Source organism: Vespa mandarinia, chromosome 18, assembly GCF_050613455.1.
Source record: "Vespa mandarinia isolate Hongniang chromosome 18, ASM5061345v1, whole genome shotgun sequence".
In the NCBI taxonomy this organism is placed as follows: domain Eukaryota; kingdom Metazoa; phylum Arthropoda; class Insecta; order Hymenoptera; family Vespidae; genus Vespa; species Vespa mandarinia.
The window spans coordinates 3925058-3944182 of record NC_140827.1 but is presented as its reverse complement, the minus strand read 5'-3'; the positions used below and the strand labels follow the sequence as shown (position 1 = coordinate 3944182).

Here is a 19125-nt window from a genome sequence, read left to right as displayed (position 1 = left end):
TTATATTAATAAGTTTTTATTGATTCATAATAACGGTACGATTCCGATAGATTTTCCATTTTCGTTATCCTGTAGAGTTAATCCCATTTCTTTTAAAATAGTGTTATCCATAACACCGATTTTCGTAGAATTACGAATAATTTCTTGATTTTCCAAATTTTCTTCGCACAGGTTACGAATCGCTAAGATAATCCACTGCATTATTACTGTTGAATAGATTATTATTCAAGGAAAATAAAATTATTAGATCGAATATAAGAATGAAAAAAATAAAAATCTATTAATGATTATCGAAAGGATACATGGATTTCGGGCATCGATATTACAACAATCAAAAAGTAAAGGAATAGTGTCTGTTTCACGGATCTGAAATTTAAATCATTTGTCAATTATATGATAAAAAAGATTCGATATTTTATAAACGTCATCGTAATCTAAGATAAGAAGATTCTATATTTATCGATGATGAATGCATACATTGAAAAAAATCTTTTTCCAGTATTACTTACAATATCTTGACATTTTTTATTCTTGTATGACATGTTCCCAATTATTCTTATTAAACCTGCTTTAAAGCCAAAAGCAGGATGGTGTTCTAGATCATGTTCTCTTTTTTGTGTAGATGGTGCTACGTCACTCAATCTTTGTATAGATGTAAAATAATTCTCTGATTCTTTACCACACATATGTAAAGATTTCAATAAATCTGTAGATAAAAATAATAATGAATCAAAAGTTGATCTTATAATATTTGTTTAATATATCAATACTTACAGCAGCAATTTATAAGAAGACTTCTATTATTCTGTATGATGTAAAGTTCATCTGTGGCCTCTGATGTAAGCACTCCTAATATGTCAAGAAGGATAATTATTTCCATAGGCTCAAAATTATTTAAATACGTGTCTTTTGTTTTTAATATAAGATCACTTCTTTTGCAAAAGCGATCTGACAAAAAGTCGATAAGCTTCTGACAGAAAGTAAATCCTGTGTCACTTTTTTCATGTCGATAAATCACATTCTGAGCCTCTTCGTGAATTATTTGAAGTAAATGTAACTTATTTTCCATTGAGATATCTTCATAAACGCTTTTAAATACATTTTCTTGATTTAACAGACATAGCAACGCATCCTTTGCACATTGTAAATCTTCAACTTTCTTTAACAATTGAGAACATACATAGATTTTATCATTCCACGTAAAATAATCTTGGCCAAATTTTTTCAAGGCATTATGTATGAACATACAAGCTGCTCTGGCCACTGAAATATCCTCAAAACATATGAATTTTCTAGAAACAATTTAAATTTTGGTACAGAAGAAAAATAGAAAATTTTTAGTATTCTTAAAAAAGTCATTAAAAAAACTTACATAATAGCATTTTGGAATGTTGTACCATTTAAATAATTCTTTATCCTTTTACATTGCAATAAATTTCTATTGTTGCAAGCGAACGTAAAAAGATTACATAAAAACTGTATACATAATCTTAACACTTGTATTTGTTCTTCAGACAATGCAACATCACAATTTAAAATAATATAATCTACAGTCCACTCTGCAATACCATTATATGGAAAGCAGATATTTTCTTCCTGTAGTTCATATTGAAATTTTAATCTATCTTCTGCTAAGTTAGCATACAATTTTTTACAATATTTTCCATATTCTGTATTATTCGATTCATAATCTGCATGCGTGTAGACATTTAAACAAGAATTGCCCAAACATTTCAATAATATAATTTTAAGCTTATCGGGTATATCATTTTCCTCGTTCACAATTATCTCAGCAATTTTTGCTAATACTTTAAATAATTGCCTGAAACATAATCTTTTATTAGTTCACTTAGAAATAAATATATACATAATAATTTTAAATTTGTATATACCTGGATTTAATAATGCCGAAAGACTTTGGATTAAGACTGTCATATAAATCATTCCAATTACGAGTCACCAAACTTGTATTTAATATATTTAACAAATTATTCTCATCTATTATATTCATGATTTATTCAAACGTTTATATACGCAATTTCTAATATTTTTCTCAAATATATATTTTTTGTATATATATTTTATTTTTATTTATTGCGTTATATTAAATACGTACGTATTTGTACACGTACACATCTACATATATAAGCGCGCACATGTAGATAGATTGAAACAAAGCTTCATTAAGATCGCAGATCTAATTACGTAATAAGTTTATACTTATAAACAGTGCGATTAACGTTTTACGTCGTCTCATAGAATTCAAACTATACATCGACAAATATTTAGCTGAGAAAAAAAATAAAACGAAATAATTTATAATATTATATAATCAGAAAAATATTTGTCAATATTACGCGTTCACGAGTGTCGAAAGAGTATGACGTCAATTTTTATACAATAATGTATAAAATCTCTGTATATATTTTAGCATACTTATAGAGGTTAAGTGCTTAACCTCTTGACCTTTTAAGTCAATCAGATTTATAATATTAATTTAGAGCAATGCAGATTTTATAGAGAAATCAGATGCGGAAAGATTTAAAATGTATCCTTGTATTTTTGATAAAAAAATCGTTTAAAAAATCGCATTAACACAAAACACATACGCATTGATGGGTGGAGCGATCACCACACCACTTATCATCAACCAATAAGGAATAAGCCTACGCATTTACGAATCACGTCATCACACAAGTTATATCTCTTTACTTGTATGTAATGTTTTTTTTTTTGTTATCCATTCTGAAGATTATCTCTCAGTGTTTCGTGAAAACAGCTGTTGTTCGCACAGTAGTGAGGACGTTTCGAGTTATTACATTTGCTGTTACAATTTTATTCGAGTTATTACATTTGCTGGTGGTGTTATATATAATCTAATAATAAAAATATTTATAAACACAGTGCCTTTTATTAGCAACTTGTCTTCCGTTTAGAATAAAATTAGTCAATGAAAGAAAATTGTATAGGGGGTAAATATTTAAATAGATTTTACAACATGAATTTATCTTTCGCTGGCTGTGGTTTTCTTGGTATTTACCATGTTGGTGTAGCAGTATGTTTTAAAAAATATGCACCGCATTTGCTACTGGATAAGATTAGTGGAGCATCGGCTGGTGCTATCGCTGCCTGCTGTCTTCTTTGTGACTTACCCCTCGGTGAGTGAACTCCTTTGTATATATATCTAATAGATATAAAATATCTTAAATCATTAATACTTTATACTATTGAGCAATACGTCTATTTAGAAATCCCTTTGTTGTATGTCTCTTTGAGAGATTACAAGAAGTTATTCTTAATTTCTTAGAAAGTAATTTTCATATATTGCTTTCATTCAAATACTGTATAATTTATAGATATATATAATGATATGATGACATATGCTTCATAAATTGTGTTCCTTTTTAATATAATACTTCTTTGTTTTTTCTTTTAAGAAAATCATTATTATTAACGTGAGTAGAATTAAATGAGTTGATAGTAGTTGATCAAATCAGTATGAATAAATGTGATAAACTTTAAAACGCAGTAATGTTAAATGACTTTCTTTTAATATTTAATTATTTATTACTCATCTGTAAATCTAATAAACTTGACCACTATATACGTATCTAATAAGTAGGTTATATCACATTCCTAGAATAGAATAATCGGAAGTAGTAGCAAGGCCATTTATCAATTACATTTTTCCAAAATAAGAGTTGTGGTGGTAGCCAGATATTATGAAAGATGTAACATTGGTGCTTGTAATGGTAAACGAAGAAGTTACAATAAATGCTATTGATACTATTGTTTAATGAGAACTATATATACATATATATATATATATATATATATATAGACACACGCATGTATGTGCGTATGTGTGTGTGTGTATATATATCATATAGAACATGATGTACAGATTGAATTTATCAATGAATAATTACCTAATAAGTGACTTCAATTTCTAGGAAATTCCAATACAAGTGAGATCAAATTAGAGATAGACTGTCAACACCTCTTACTATTTATTTCCAATTGCTTTATCTAATCCTGATGATATAATAGAGATTACATATATTTACTTTGGATCTCAAAAGTTTCTTGATCTTTAGTTCACTATGAAAAAAAAAAATCACGACTCTGCTAATGTTTATTTGAAAAAATTATATAATATTAATTTTCGATGTCAGTATTTGTACATATAAACATATTTTATGATATTCAAAATCTAAATAATTATTTATAATTTCGAAAAATTTGTATGTATAAAAATTCTATCATTTCGATTGCAAGCCGAATTGTTATATCTCGAATAATCTCGTGTGTAAACAACAGTTGTTTTCTTCTTTGACCATGAAATCACTTTGAAATGATGTAATTCAACCCGTGGTTGTTTGTGAAACATAATTTATTATATTAATCTACGTACGTATCTTTCTGTATCTCTCTCTTTCATTCTCTCACGCAATTCGTAGTTGCATGTAACAAAGAAACTGAGTAAAGCAAATATTATATATTTGTATTCACAAATATTCAGGATAAATATTATCCTTTCATGTATATATAATTGTTTTCAAATTTTTAAATTTTATATCATATAACGTAATGAGACATAGGTAGTACACATATATATCTATTATATTTTTAATTTTAAATTTGATTAAAAAGATAATGATAAAATTGAACAAAGATCAAGTGCTTGAGAGAGATAAAATTTCTCCCAATTGTTCCTTTGTTCTTCTTTATTAAATGTTAATAATTCAGACATTAAACGATACAAACGATTAGGATAAAAGAATTTATCTGATAAGATTATAGTATGTAATCTCTTTTCATTTTTATTTTATTTGCTAATTTATATGTGTATTTTTTAAAGATTATTATTATTTTTTAGAATTATTTTTTAAAAAATCAATTGATATCAAGTCTAAAGAACATTAATATTATCTGAATAAATACATTTTATCAAGAAATTATAAGATATTAATTTGAATTATCGTATGAATGTTGATAGATATCTTATTCTTTTTTTCATAAATCGGTATATTTATTATTTCGAGTAATTGTTTGAAATATGAATACTTTCTTACTATAGAATTAATAATTTTATTTTTATATTATAAGTTGGATTTTTATGACTCAATTTTTGCAGGTGAAATTACAAGTAATGTGTTGCGTGTAGCACGAGAAGCCAGAGAACATACACTAGGTGCTTTCAGTCCATCATTTAATGTACATGATATATTGTTGGAGAGTTTACAAAAAGTATGTTCATATTATATAACGTATAAAAGAAAACCATTATATTTTATTAAATAAATTTTGTCATTTTAGTTTCTACCAGAGGATGCACACATTCGTGTAAATGGAAAGTTACATATTTCTTTGACCAGGGTATACGATGGAAAAAATGTGATAGTTTCGCACTATAACTCAAGACAAGATTTACTTCAGGTAGACATTTTAGGGTAATAGAAAATATTTGAAAGTGTGTAATATTACGTTTTTTGGTACATGCTCATATATTTATTCTGAAAGTTCTCGTTGTATATAGGCTCTATTGGCCTCTTCATTTATTCCTTTTTTCTCTGGTATATTGCCACCACGATTTCATGGAATCAGATACATAGATGGTGGTTTCAGTGATAATCTTCCTACGCTTGATGAAAATACTGTTACAGTTAGTCCTTTTTGCGGAGAAAGTGATATTTGTCCTAGAGATATATCATCTCAATTGTTTCATGTAAGTTATATATCATTTATAAGAATAAATATAATATATAAAAATATAAATTAACGTTTTATTGCGCTTTTCAGGTGAATGTGGCAAATACAAGTATAGAACTTTCAAAACAAAACATATGTAGATTTGCTAGAATACTTTTTCCACCAAATCCAAAAGTGAGAAGATAAAGTTTAATCATAATATTAATTGTAATTGGTATAGAAAAATTTCTAAGTATATGTATATATGTATGTATATACTTTTCTCAGATTTTATCCAATATGTGTAAACAAGGATTTGATGACGCTTTAAGATTTTTACATCGCAACAACTTAATTAATTGTACTAGGTGCCTTGCTGTACAATCTACATTCGTCGTATCAGAGACACTAGATGAGAGTTTCGAATATGATCCTGAATGTTTAGAATGTAAAATGCATAGACAGGTTAAATATTAATTGTCTATTTTGGTATACTCATTCTCTGATTTTTTTATTCGTGACAAGTAAAAATTATAATATATTTTAGGAAGCGTTGGTAGCTAATTTACCAGAGACCGTTTTGACTATATTTCAAGATGCCATAGATTCAGCAAATAAAGGTCTTATTAATTGGTTGTTTAAACATAGAAGTATAAAGTTACTCTCCTTGCTTAGCTTACCTTGTACATTGCCAGCAGATGTAGTGTATGCAACATTTACGAAGTAAGTATATGTTACTTAACAAATCAATTTTATATTTTGTATATACAGCTTCATTAATTTTTCTAATGTTGCATTTCTAATGTTTCCTATTTTTTTAAATAACATTTTATTAATTATTGCAATTATTAGAATGTAAGAGTTCTATATTGCATGATTTTATTACTAACATTATGCATGTGATTTAATAGTTTGGTTGGTAACAAAATAGAAACTTATAATGTGGAATACAAAATAATTGGAAATGTACTTCGCACACCTTTATGTGCATTGAATTGTGCTAAACATTTAAAACCTTCAGGGTAAGGATTAAAAGTACTAATTTTTATATCTTTTATTTATACTTTTTCTATTTTTTTTGTAGTATTATTAAATCAGCTAATATATTCATACACTCATATTTATGCTCCTTAGCTAATATGCTAATATACTCATGTTTAATGCTTTGTTATTCTTACTATATTTTTTATTATAGTAATTGTACTTTTATTCTTGACTTTCGAATAAACCTTTTTACATCTTATTATATTATTCACACAGACACAAGTATATGTATATATCGTAGCTATAGAAATGAATAATATAATATTATTTTAATTATAGATTTATATTAAATGTTCCAAAATTACGGAATAATCTTGTTGAAGCGAGTAGATATATCTTGGAACATTTGACTTATGTATTTCCACAAATCAATGTCTATTACCAACCAATACCTCAGACAATCAAGTGTCAATTAGCTGTTACAGAATATGGATCTAGTAAGTAATGTTAATTATTATATTTTCATTATGCATCATGCAAAGTAAAAAAAAAATGTAAAATGTATATAAGAGCATATATTTATAATGCAATATATTTTACAGATATTTATGATATTAAATCAACAGAAAACAATGATGCATTGTGTAAAAATCCAAAAAGTTTAAATTTGACACTCCAGTATAATGAATTGTAAGTATTCATTATACTAACTCTACAAATTGTATATTGATTTGCTGGCTTTTATTTTATTTTATTATTTTAATTTATTAAATTGATTAATAATTAAAAGTTAGACGTAATAAAAATATATATTAGATTCTTCTTCTCTAAGATATTATTTTACACTTCAGTAATACTTTCTTACAGACAATCGTGGAAAGAATGTAATAATAAAACAAATTGTGTTATAAATGTGTCAGATATTGGAATAGTGGATGATACTTTTGAAAATATATTACAGGTATATAATTTAAAAATATTTAAATTCACATAAATAATTTATTAATTTTGAGTGAATGTGAGAAAATAGTTAATATTATAGGTAACTACGGATCAAGAAGCTGTAATAGCATATTATTACATGGACGAAAATAATAAAGTACAGGTAACAGAAATATTTGATGTAACTGACGCAGACTCACATGGAATATTATCTGTTGATGAAATTGAGACCAATACAAAATTACAATTTGACGGTTGGGATGAGCCTACTTGGCTATCTCAGCATACATTAAATGATGGTAATTAAAATATTTTAATGTATAAAAAATTTATTATAATAATTAACAATCATTAAGACACTTGATGTATTCACTGCAGTTACAACAGAATCTCTTTACACTGAAGCAAATCAACAAAGCTTAGAGAATTTGTCCGATATATCTTTAGACGATGATATATTGGACAATTCGAATATTTTTTCTGATCCTGAAAGCGAATGGGGAATGGAAAAGAGCAAACAAGAAGAAGAAGAAGAACAACAACAACAACAACAACAACAACAACAACAACCATGCAATCCTCCTGATAGTCGACCAGAAGTAGATCAACCATCATTAAGTATATAAGATAAATATTTTTTTTTATCATATAAAACTCAATTTACAATATAATATTACGTGCAATACTTTAGACGGATATTGGATACTTCTGTATACTTTTTCTTTTAACGATATTTTATATATAGGTTTATTTGGTTTTCTTAAGAAAAACTGTTTTGTTACATTATAATTTGCAGCAATGCACATTTCTATAGTATTTTGTTATTAATATCATTTACTAACTGAGATATATTATTATTATTATTATAAACTTACTGAGTAAGTGTTCCGCAGATCTCATGAGTAGACTGAAATATTGGTGTTGAACATTTTATTATATTAACAGTTAAATGATTTATTTGTAATTTATCTAACATCTTTTTAATATTTAAATATTTTCAAGTCATGTTTATATAAAATTAGATAATGTTTTCTATAACAGTTATATTACTGTGCTTGCCATATGTCGTTTCTTTTAAACGTTATAGCTTCTATTTTCAATATTGATATAAATTAATTGTTTTTATTATCACACAATAGAAATTAATTTAAAGATTTAATGAAACACACATGCCTATTTATGTGATATTACAAAGAAATATCTGTGATTGCATACAGCTGGGTCTGGGTGCTATTAAACAGAAGTTTTATAATAATTATTGATAAATTAAACTACTAAATTTTGTTATTATATAAAATTAAGAAGATCGATTTACACATTAATATAATTATATCGTTTAATATTTGAATATCTATATATATATATATGTGTGTATATATATATATATATATTGCCTAATATTTCTAGAAAATATATCTAATTTTTTAAATAATTTAAAAATATTATAATAATTACTAATTATATTAGGTATTGAACAAATCAAAATTATATTCCAAAGCATATAGAATTAGGGATACCGAAGATTTTCAAAAGCATTGTTTATTCACATTATATAATCATAAATATCTATCTAGTTCTTACAAATTTTACCATTATTTATTCGGAAAATTGAACATTAGATATCTCTTTGCAATAGGAAAAAGATATTTTGTAATTATATGTACTATATAGATATATACTAGAATTCTAACTATATAATAATATTTACAATAATGCACAAAGAGTATTGTATTCATGATAAGTAGGGACGAAGAACTTTATTTTTTATTTAAATTTATAAAGAAATCGTTTCTCAGTATTTATGTATAAGAAATGTTATATATCAGTCTCATCACAAGATGTGATTGTACATTCAAGATGTACAATTTAACTTTTACACATGAATACTTGTGAATTTAGAACACAATTACTATATATATAATATGTGTATATATATATATATATATATATATATATATATATATGTATATACACACACGCGCGCGCGAATGCACGCACGCGCGTATATGATTTATATATAAAAGATTTTCTTTTTATGAGAGTATGTATAAAGAGTATTAGATGTGATAACAAAACAATATATTTAATTGTAGAATTAAACAAAAATTTTTAATATAAGTATCAATATAATAATTTTCATTACAGAAAATCTATATAATACAATTAATTAAAGTTAAATTGTATTTCTTTTTATGGAAACTCTCAATATAAGAAAATCTTGAAGACATAGTTTAGGAATGATGGTATGCAATTGTGAAAGGATCATTTTTTACTTTTTACATTATTTTCTCTACTTTTGTATATATTTTTCATATACTATGCATATTTAGAAATTATATTATTATAGAACACATGTGATAGATAATACGTATAATAATGTGTGTATGTGTGTGTATATATATATATATATATATATATATATATATATATATATATGTATACATATATATATGTATATATATGTGTGTACATATAGTATAGAATATGTACGTATAGTATAGAATATTTTTTTAATATATAATTAACTATATAAACCACGTGCAATTTTTATTGCCATGCATTGAGAAATATGCAGGTACTATAAAAATATATATATATTTAAGGTATTTGCTGGAACATTTTATTATTCAGTTGTACAAATTTGTACGCTTTTTATTCATTTATAACGTTACTTATTTTATAGGAAGCATTCTGTATTAATCATTTTTTTGTTTTTATTCTTACTACATAGAGATTTATACTAAATGGAGTACTTCTTCTTCGGTTGGTTATGGCTTACATTAGAAATATGAAGAATAACTATTTATTGTAAATGATACTATATTAATATATATTTACAATTGTGCATTAATTAATCCAATGGGGAAATTCTGCCTAACGAGTGCTGTGACTTCAATACCTTTTCTTGATTGTTTTATTATGTAACATATTTTTAATATATAGTATGTACATTATGTTACATAATTATCCTTGTTTACAAATTCGATGAACATTTTTTTATATTTTGGTCATAAATAACTAGTTGTTAATAATTTCTTATTATAATAAAATATAATTTCCATGGAAACGATTAATTAAAATGTTTATTACATAAAAACAATTCAAACTTTCATACTATCAGTTGTTTCTCTTTTTTTTTCTTTTTTTTCTTTTTTTGCACTGTACAATTCACAAATTTTTATTAATATTAAATCCATTGAAACTTGAATTATACTTTAAATTCATATATATGTATGTATATGAATATATATATATATATATATATATATATATATATATATATATACATATATATATCTGTATTTTAATATTATTTATCGAATATATCATAGATTCTTTACAAATGATTTACTGCCAATTCTTCAGCACGCATATTTAATATACAAAATTTCATGTTAATGTAATTCATTAAATAAGAATTGCATTGCTTAAATGAATTTTACACAATATATATACATATATTGTGCATCCTATATTACAACTTTATTAATGTATAGAAATTATGACTGCTTCCTCCTAGATATAGAATTAACAGAGATCTTTGCGAATCTTCGTTGTTACTGAAATATTTCCATGTATATCTTATTTATATAGAAATAATTTAATTTACATTATAATTTTATGTATCGTCACATAATTAAATAAAACGTTTTATGTTTGTTATATATACAAGTTTGTAAGGAATCGGTAAAAGTTCTATAGTGAAAAATATAACATGTAGGCACAGCATGTGGGATGATAGATCGAAGTATACAACAGATCAAGCTTATTTTTATCATGTGATTTTTCGTACATCATATATGCAAACAGTTACCAATTTTGTTATGGTACTATAATAAACAATAGCATTTAGATATCTTTTTCAGGCATACATATGTTACGATTGAAATCAAAACCATACTGCTGTTGTTACTTTTACTTTAGAGTTAAAATTATTATTTATCGTAAATGCAGAATGGTATGAAAAAGGGTAAAGATCAATAAAAATGAAATATTTATTGCATTTTTTCTTTTTTTTTTTTTTTTTTTTTCTTTTCTTTTCTTTTTTTTTCCTTTTAATATAAAACGAATCATATATTGTATGTATAAGTTATATATATATACAATAATTGAAACCTTCCTTAAAGCAACATTTTGAGAGAAAATCAATGTATTTGCAGTAAAAAAATTATTGCACTCTTTGTGGCGAGATATATTATATTATGCGATGCCTGATTGATAAATTTCTTGTTTGTAAAGCACGAACAGTTTCCCATATAAAATTCTGATAATACAGAAATTGAAATTAATCGATGTAATTCTACACGTAACGTGGAAGTTATATTTATAACTAAATGGTATTAACCACATATAACCACCTCATTATGTTTCTTCTAAGGTGGGCTTCAATTATTAAATGTAACAGGAGAAAATGTTAATATTTGCAACATTTTCAAACAGCATCGTCTCCGGGAGTTGATGCAGAATTCCTCTGATTTTCAATTTGCGTTCTGTTTTGCGAGCTGGCAGCTGCAACGGCCACTTTATGTTGAGTGGCTAAACATTGTTGTAATTGTTGCAACTGTACAGGCTTTACCACAGTTCTCTGTAACTACGGATTTCATCGTATAGAATTAAAAAACAAATCATAATAATTAGAAAAAGAATAGAAAGAAAGAAAGTAATATATCTTTTTTCTTTTCTTAATTTTTATCACAAAAATAAATAAAACAGTAAAATTCCTAATATTAACTTAACGATTATTAAATGAATTATTTTGATAAATGATCAAAATATATACATACTTGCTGTTGAGATAGCGTAGTTATACCAAGACTTTGTGTTTGTTGACTACATTGTCCTGTAGAAACTCTAGCATGCAAAGATTTCGTGAGTAAAGTTTGTTTGTTTGCAGGTACTATTTGGGAAGAAGGCGTTGTTTGAGACGCCATAAGCACAGGTTTGGTGGCTGCTAACAAACAAAGAAAACATAATAGAAAATAAAATATTCAATAGTTGTTAATTGTAAGAAAAAAAATATTGTATAAATTTAATAACTGAATTAACACGTTCTCTAAGATAATAGGATAGAAAAAAAATATTTATTACAAGTCATGCTTTGTGTTTATTCATATTTAAATCAAAATCTGATATTGCTAGAGAACGTGTTAAAGAAATATTATATCAATTGTCTATTAATTTTATATAGATCACTTACCCATTATAGGAGTTAACACTTGCTTGTTGCCAGATAATATCAACTGACTTGCTGTTACTGTTTTAGCTACTGTTACTAATTGATTTGGTAAAACAGTCGATTTAACTTGGCTTGGCTGTACTTGACGAGCCATATGATTAAGTCGAGGCCTTTGAGATCCGATAAGTTGAATTGCTTGTCCACCCTAAATATTAATATTATACATGCAAATTTATTATAATATATAATATTATATTAGAGTATTACACAATACCTGTGATAAAGTCACTGTATTAGTGCTGCGTATATTTTGTTGAGATAAACCTTTTACTCCTGACGGTATAATTTGGGCTGAAACAATTATAATTATATTATATACAACTACAAATATTTGAAATTTACAATTTAATAATTAATGTAAATTTCTCTTATCAAAAATTTTACTATTTTATATCAATAATTTTTATTAATGATACTAACGATATGTATGATATATGATTTATAAAGAACTTATACCGATTGGTAATGACAAATGAGTATTAGCAGAATTCGCGATTACTACAGTTGGTGTACTTCCAGCGATGGCAGTCGTTACAACAGTAGCAGCAATCATCTGAAATCAATTTATTATTAGTATTGAAACTTTATTCTATATGTATATGTCTATATATAAACTTGAACTAACACTGGAAACTGTAGTGCAAGTATTAGTTGCAGATGATATAGGTAGAGATACGATGACACCTGTAGGTGTAACTGAACCTGTTGTTGCTGACACATTCAATGACATTGTGATGGGTTGTGATAAGCCAGGGAATGATACCTATTACATAAATAATAATTCATTAATATTCTGTCTTATATTGAATAAAACAAATAAGATTTTCTTTAAAACCTGAACATTTTGAAGTCCGTTGATAGAATTAGGCAAACTAGTGAGATTTACACCCTGCAAATTTACATTGGCAGGTGGTGGACTAGTCATTGGACTTGCTGGTTGAGTACTTTGACTGGAAGAAGCAGTTAAGCGTTCAAGTAACGGTGAGGTAGAATTGAAACCAGGGATTGGATTATCTGCAGATGGTGTACCTATAAAAATAAAAAATTATATGTATTATTTGTATATAAGATGTGTATATATATATATATATATCAAATTGATAAGAATTATTTTTTCTATGTAGAATCATTTTTCGTACCAGCAAGCAAAGCTGAGAGTCCTGGCATTGATAAGCCGAGAGTTGAAGTAGGATCTTGTACCCTAGCTAATCTCACAGCTGTTGCTTTTACAGGCTGCTGTTTACAAGCCAGCTGTCCTGTTAGTGCAGAACTTAAACTAACTCTTACCTAAAATAATAAAAGTAATTTTGATTGTCTTGTAAAAATTAATAACATTCTTTTTTTGGTAGAAAATTAACTTATATATATTTTTATTATTATTATTATTATTATTATTATTATACATACCTGACCCGTAGTACTGGGCACATTTATAACATTGCCATGACTAATAACCCTAGATGGGATGGAAGCATTTAAAGAGATCCTCCGTGGCTGAACTTTTTGTTGTCCTATATTTGCTGGACTACTATTTAGTAAACTAAGAATAGCTGCATTATTCGATTTATTTGTAGTCTGTGCATTATTATTCATTGCAGCTGCTGCAGCATTAGCTATATAGGAGTATATATATCAAATATTTCTATGGGTCATCAAAGAGTAACAATTGTTATGGAAAAACAAAAACATACCTGCAGCTTGTTGTTGGAATTGCTGAGCAGAGTTCATAAGAGAAGTAACGAGGGCACTTATAGCTGGATTAGTCGTATGTTTTTTAAAAGATATTTCATTCTGATTCTGATTAACTGTTTCAGTTATACAACTTTGTGTTCCTGCTTGTAATTGAGCTTGCTAAAAACATATTAGATATTTCATTTAGAATACATCGTTATCAGATATTGTAAATAATATATTTTATCATTTATCATTTTTATGTATCTTACCAAAACGGAGACATTAGCAGATGATGTATTATTGACAGCAGTAGCAGTTTTTTGTTGAAAAACTAATATTCCAGAGCCATTGCATGAGTTATTGTCAGTCACTGACATCGTAGATGTGTCAATTTGTACAGAACCAGATGCTGTACATGCTCCATTAGATAAAGGTTGTCCAGTGTTCAAAGTTGTAGTATCATTTTGAGAAATAACTTGAGGCACATTTGTGATATCCATGTTTCCCAAATTATTTTGCACAGATGTAGTAGCTTCTGTCATGGCTTTCATCGATGCTACTTGCCCAGCTAAAGTATTCAATTGTCCTTGTGCTCGTGATAAAATCTGAAACAAACAATTTTGATCTGTATAGTAGTAAATATCGATCATATCTATAACACATTATACATAGAAACACATTTAAGAAACCTGTTGAGCTACATGTTGGGACTGTGCTTGTTGCAATTGTTGGGCTACTAACTGTGCTGCCTTTGCTTGTTGTGCCTAGAAAATGTCAATAAATTGTTGGAGAAATCATTTTAGATTTTTACTGAAGATATTAAGTATAATATAAACCTGTTGATGCGCTCGTTGCATGCCAGGAGTGCATGTAACACGAGGCGTTTGCCCTGGTACTACATGTTTTATTCGAACATTTTTCCTACCTTCTTCTGTAAATATTTCTGTAAATTGTTGGATGTAATGATTTGCTAAAGCTCTTGTCCCTAATGTGAACCTATAGGAAACAAAAAAATTTGACATTGCATGAAGTCATTCAACAGATGAACTGATTCATATTAAAATTTTGATATTTAGGATAAAAAAAAAAAAAAAAAAAAAAAAAAAAAAAAAAAAAGAAAAAGAAAAAAGAAAACAAAAAATACATAAATAAATAAAGATAAAATAAAATAAACTTACCGACACGCAGATCCATTTTTTTCTCCTTCTCGGTGATTTTTATCCATATAAAGCTCTCCCAGGTACTCAGAATTAGAAGGTCTTTGCAAAATTGAAAGCTTTATGTGATCTACTTCACCTTGGTTCCCGCCAGTTTCTAATATATACTCTTCTATAACTTGTGGCAGACAGTCTTTTGTTTCTCGCGGTCTCTCATACGCTTTCGCAAATCTAATTAATAAAATTCTCTTTTTTAATATAATTATATCTATACATATAATTTTTTTAAATAGCAGAAAGTAGGATCAAATGAAAATTAGTAAAGAAGATATTATCAATGACCTTAAAACATCAATCGGTGAACTTGGGGCAAGAAGAGGAGGATTTACAAGGGAAGGTGTTGGACAGGCAGTACTAGTCACTGATCCTCTTTTAGCACGTAGTTTCTGCATTAAATCTTGTATTGTTAAGCCATCTGGTTGTGCTAGTTGCTCTAATTTCCTTTTTCGGTTTACCGTAACCTATAATTAATTATAGGGAATATAGAATTGTAATGGGATTCAATAACTAAATTTTATATTTTCATATTTAAGATAAAGTTTTTTTTTTTATCTATACCTGAGAAAACTTTTTGGCTTGACGCATCAGTTGATGATCTGTAAGAAGGGGTTTAGACTGCCTGAGACGCGTTGTAGCTATACTAGGAACAGGATTTGGATCCAAGCATAAAGGTCCTTGAGTAGCTGCGATTAATTGCGATTCCAGCATTAATCTTTCTTCATGACTCCAATCTCCACCGCTCGTTAGAGTTGATACATCAGAAAGTACACTCTAATTGTTGTCAAAAATGAATATTAATAAATAACATAATTAGATCTTTTTTCTATAAAAATTAAACGATATAATATGATCATTTTTATCATTTTTATCTACCTGTGTCGTAGGTTTAAGGAGTACATGATGAACTTCAGGCTTATTATGAGTAAATGCTTTACGATAATCTCGAACTTCAGCTATTATGCAGCCATCATAGAATAAATGAGAGTGGCTAGTTTCTAACTGCTCTGCTAGCATTGCAGGCAATTGGCCATTGTCTATGCATGAAAGCAGTTCACCCTGTTCATAACCCATCAGTTGAGTTTCAGAAAGTAAAGAATTTTTTTCGTACTGATTTCCCTTGTCCAAACTGAAAACAATTTTATTGAACCAAACATTTATAAAATAAAGATAACAATAGATAATATATAAGTATAATCTAAATTATTAACATATATGAACAACAACATACCTATTTCTAACACCTAATGAGTATCCTTTATTACCAGCATAAAGATTAACAATTAATGTGTGCAAGCCTTCTCTTTGCACTAATCGTCCCAAAAGATCACATTCATTCTCTAAATTGTTCTGTATAATCATTGTATAAAGTAAAAAAATATTTACTAATTTATAACCATGATATATATATGAAAAGTAAATTACACAATAAATCATATTTTAACTGATAAAAGTTTGATCATAAAAGTTTGTCAATCATTTTTAAATTAAAACATACCAAGACTGAGTCAGGTGTAGCGTGAGGAAATTTAGATAATTCCTCAAAATAAAGCCTTGTTAATTTAGCTTGGATACTATGCTTAGAAGGAGCATATTCCTTTTTCTGTGATGTTACCAATTTATCTGTCGCTAAATTTAAAGAACTTTGTCCCTGTACATTTTTCCAATATCTTGATGCATGATTTATCATTTCCTACATGCATAATATCTTATATCAATATCAAATTTAATAGAATTCAAAGAAAGAAAAAGAATTTATAAATTCTTTAACCTGAGCCTGCCGACACGCATCTTCTAAACTACTAGGTGCACCAATCATTGTAGTTTATCAATGTTAAATTCACTTAATGTCATATCTGGTACGACAATATTCCATCACATTCTGAAAAGAGAAATTAGAATTGACTGAACTATATAGGAGATCTTTTAAAAAAAAAGTATTTTTGCATTAGAATCATAAAAAAATATCATTCAAACATGCAATCATAACAAAACACAAAAGTATATATACTTAGTAGTTCACTTCAATTTTTTTTTCTAATATACAATGATATTTTTAATAGTATATATTTGACTTGTGTATAAAATAAATTAATACAAATTTGTTCTTGCTTTAATATTTTATTTTTTTTCTTTCTTTTCTGTTTTCTTTTTCTTCTTTTTGTTCTTTTTTTTTCCTTTCTTTCTTTTTTTTTTCTTTTTTTTTTTTTTTTTTTTTTTTTTTTTTTTTTTATGGAATATACAAAACAACAAAAAGTAATTATATATTTCAATTTTGTGAGAATAACATATGTAAAAGATTTTTTTAAGTATTTATTATTATTTAAACAAATCTAATTTAATTTCTCATGTAATAAATCTCTTGGAAAAATGCATTCATAATAACAGAATTTTCAAGGGGTATAATCATGTTAATTGTTATCTTCTATACATTTCATATATTACTAAACATGAATTTTAATAGTTTTAATTATATTTCTGAAATATTAAATGTCTATTTACTGATAGACATTTTATTTTTTTATTTATTGGTAAAACTATTGCGATAGTATAGTTTATCTTCATTATTATAAAACAAATAATCTTACTATATTAACAAATAAATAATATATTTTTTTAAATATGATAAAAATCGCGATTGTTTTTGTTATCGTACAACATTCATAAAAAAAGATATTTTTTTTTAAATTCTCTTAAACTAATCGTAGAAATCGTCTCACTATCCACTCTCATTACAGTTCGAATCTAACTAAATGTCAAAACAAGCAGGCACACTAAATAGGAGGTTATGTAAATTTTAAAGGAAAGATTAAACAATAAAATATATTATTACATATACGTAAGATGTAATAAAGAATGATTTACCTTTAAAGTTCTTTAAGAATTGTTTAATAGTAAACATTGGACACAGGATGTAGCGCGAGTCAATTTTCTTATCATAACCTCACATTAACTAATAAATAACACACACTTCCTCGGTGAATCGAAATATTTATTAATCAGTTCAGACACCTAAGTGAAATTATTTGGATAAAATAAATAATATTTACAAGTTACAAATGTCATATTCGGATATAGTGTAACCTATTATACAAACACCACAGAGGCACAGACTGGGAAATTGACCACATTTCTCTAGACTACGCATCCAATTCACATGCGCATTGGAACATATTATGCATATGTGTCTGTGTGTGTATATATATATATATATGTACATATATAAATATATATATTTGTATTTTGTGAATTTTCTTATTCGAAACTTTCATGTTGATTGGTTAAATCTTGACAAAAGTAAGGTCCCATCCAATCGCGTTGTCATTGTTTTCAACCATACTGTCATTAGTGACATCTACAAAAATTCATTCAAAATTTTAATTT

The 19125-nt window shown here is 26.6% G+C and overlaps 3 protein-coding genes across 7 annotated transcripts; 1 reads left to right on the top strand and 2 right to left on the bottom strand.

Moving 5' to 3' along the window:
• Positions 1-2283, bottom strand: LOC118445367 (ataxin-10). Its single transcript, XM_035874744.2, has 6 exons — positions 1893-2283; positions 1373-1822; positions 775-1292; positions 510-706; positions 303-366; positions 1-206 (listed from the first exon to the last, which is right to left on the bottom strand). The coding sequence occupies exons 1-6, from the start codon at positions 2009-2011 to the stop codon at positions 25-27; spliced, it is 1530 nt and encodes a 509-aa protein (XP_035730637.2). The 5' UTR covers positions 2012-2283; the 3' UTR covers positions 1-24.
• Positions 2284-2759: 476 nt separating this feature from the next.
• bmm (brummer) lies at positions 2760-10010 on the top strand. 3 transcript variants are annotated; one of them, XM_035874737.2, is made up of 13 exons: positions 2760-3158; positions 5138-5250; positions 5320-5453; positions 5608-5728; positions 5803-5886; positions 5980-6156; positions 6239-6414; positions 6603-6713; positions 7015-7172; positions 7278-7365; positions 7543-7636; positions 7718-7916; positions 7996-10010. In XM_035874737.2, exons 1-13 carry the CDS (start codon positions 2951-2953, stop codon positions 8241-8243), a joined length of 1911 nt encoding a protein of 636 aa, XP_035730630.2. In that variant the 5' UTR covers positions 2760-2950; the 3' UTR covers positions 8244-10010. The 3 variants fall into 3 exon arrangements, with proteins under 3 accessions (XP_035730630.2, XP_035730629.2, XP_035730631.2); XM_035874736.2 differs by having other exon boundaries at positions 2761-3158; positions 5320-5439; positions 5540-5728; positions 7996-10009; XM_035874738.2 differs by lacking the exon at positions 6603-6713 and having other exon boundaries at positions 2763-3158; positions 5320-5439; positions 5540-5728; positions 7996-10008.
• A 1653-nt stretch (positions 10011-11663) lies between these two features.
• On the bottom strand, positions 11664-18882 carry LOC118445364 (uncharacterized). 3 transcript variants are annotated; one of them, XM_035874734.2, is made up of 22 exons: positions 18826-18881; positions 18607-18753; positions 17513-17623; positions 17240-17434; positions 16973-17091; positions 16618-16870; positions 16303-16515; positions 16027-16205; positions 15706-15915; positions 15364-15523; positions 15217-15291; positions 14797-15132; positions 14545-14704; positions 14261-14466; positions 13993-14140; positions 13689-13882; positions 13479-13616; positions 13310-13406; positions 13068-13144; positions 12815-12998; positions 12402-12568; positions 11666-12208 (listed from the first exon to the last, which is right to left on the bottom strand). In XM_035874734.2, exons 3-22 carry the CDS (start codon positions 17558-17560, stop codon positions 12050-12052), a joined length of 3318 nt encoding a protein of 1105 aa, XP_035730627.1. In that variant the 5' UTR covers positions 17561-17623; positions 18607-18753; positions 18826-18881; the 3' UTR covers positions 11666-12049. The 3 variants fall into 3 exon arrangements, with proteins under 3 accessions (XP_035730628.1, XP_035730627.1, XP_085518624.1); XM_035874735.2 differs by having other exon boundaries at positions 11664-12208; positions 12402-12565; positions 18607-18882; XM_085662498.1 differs by having other exon boundaries at positions 18607-18882.
• Between the last annotated feature and the right edge of the window lie 243 nt (positions 18883-19125).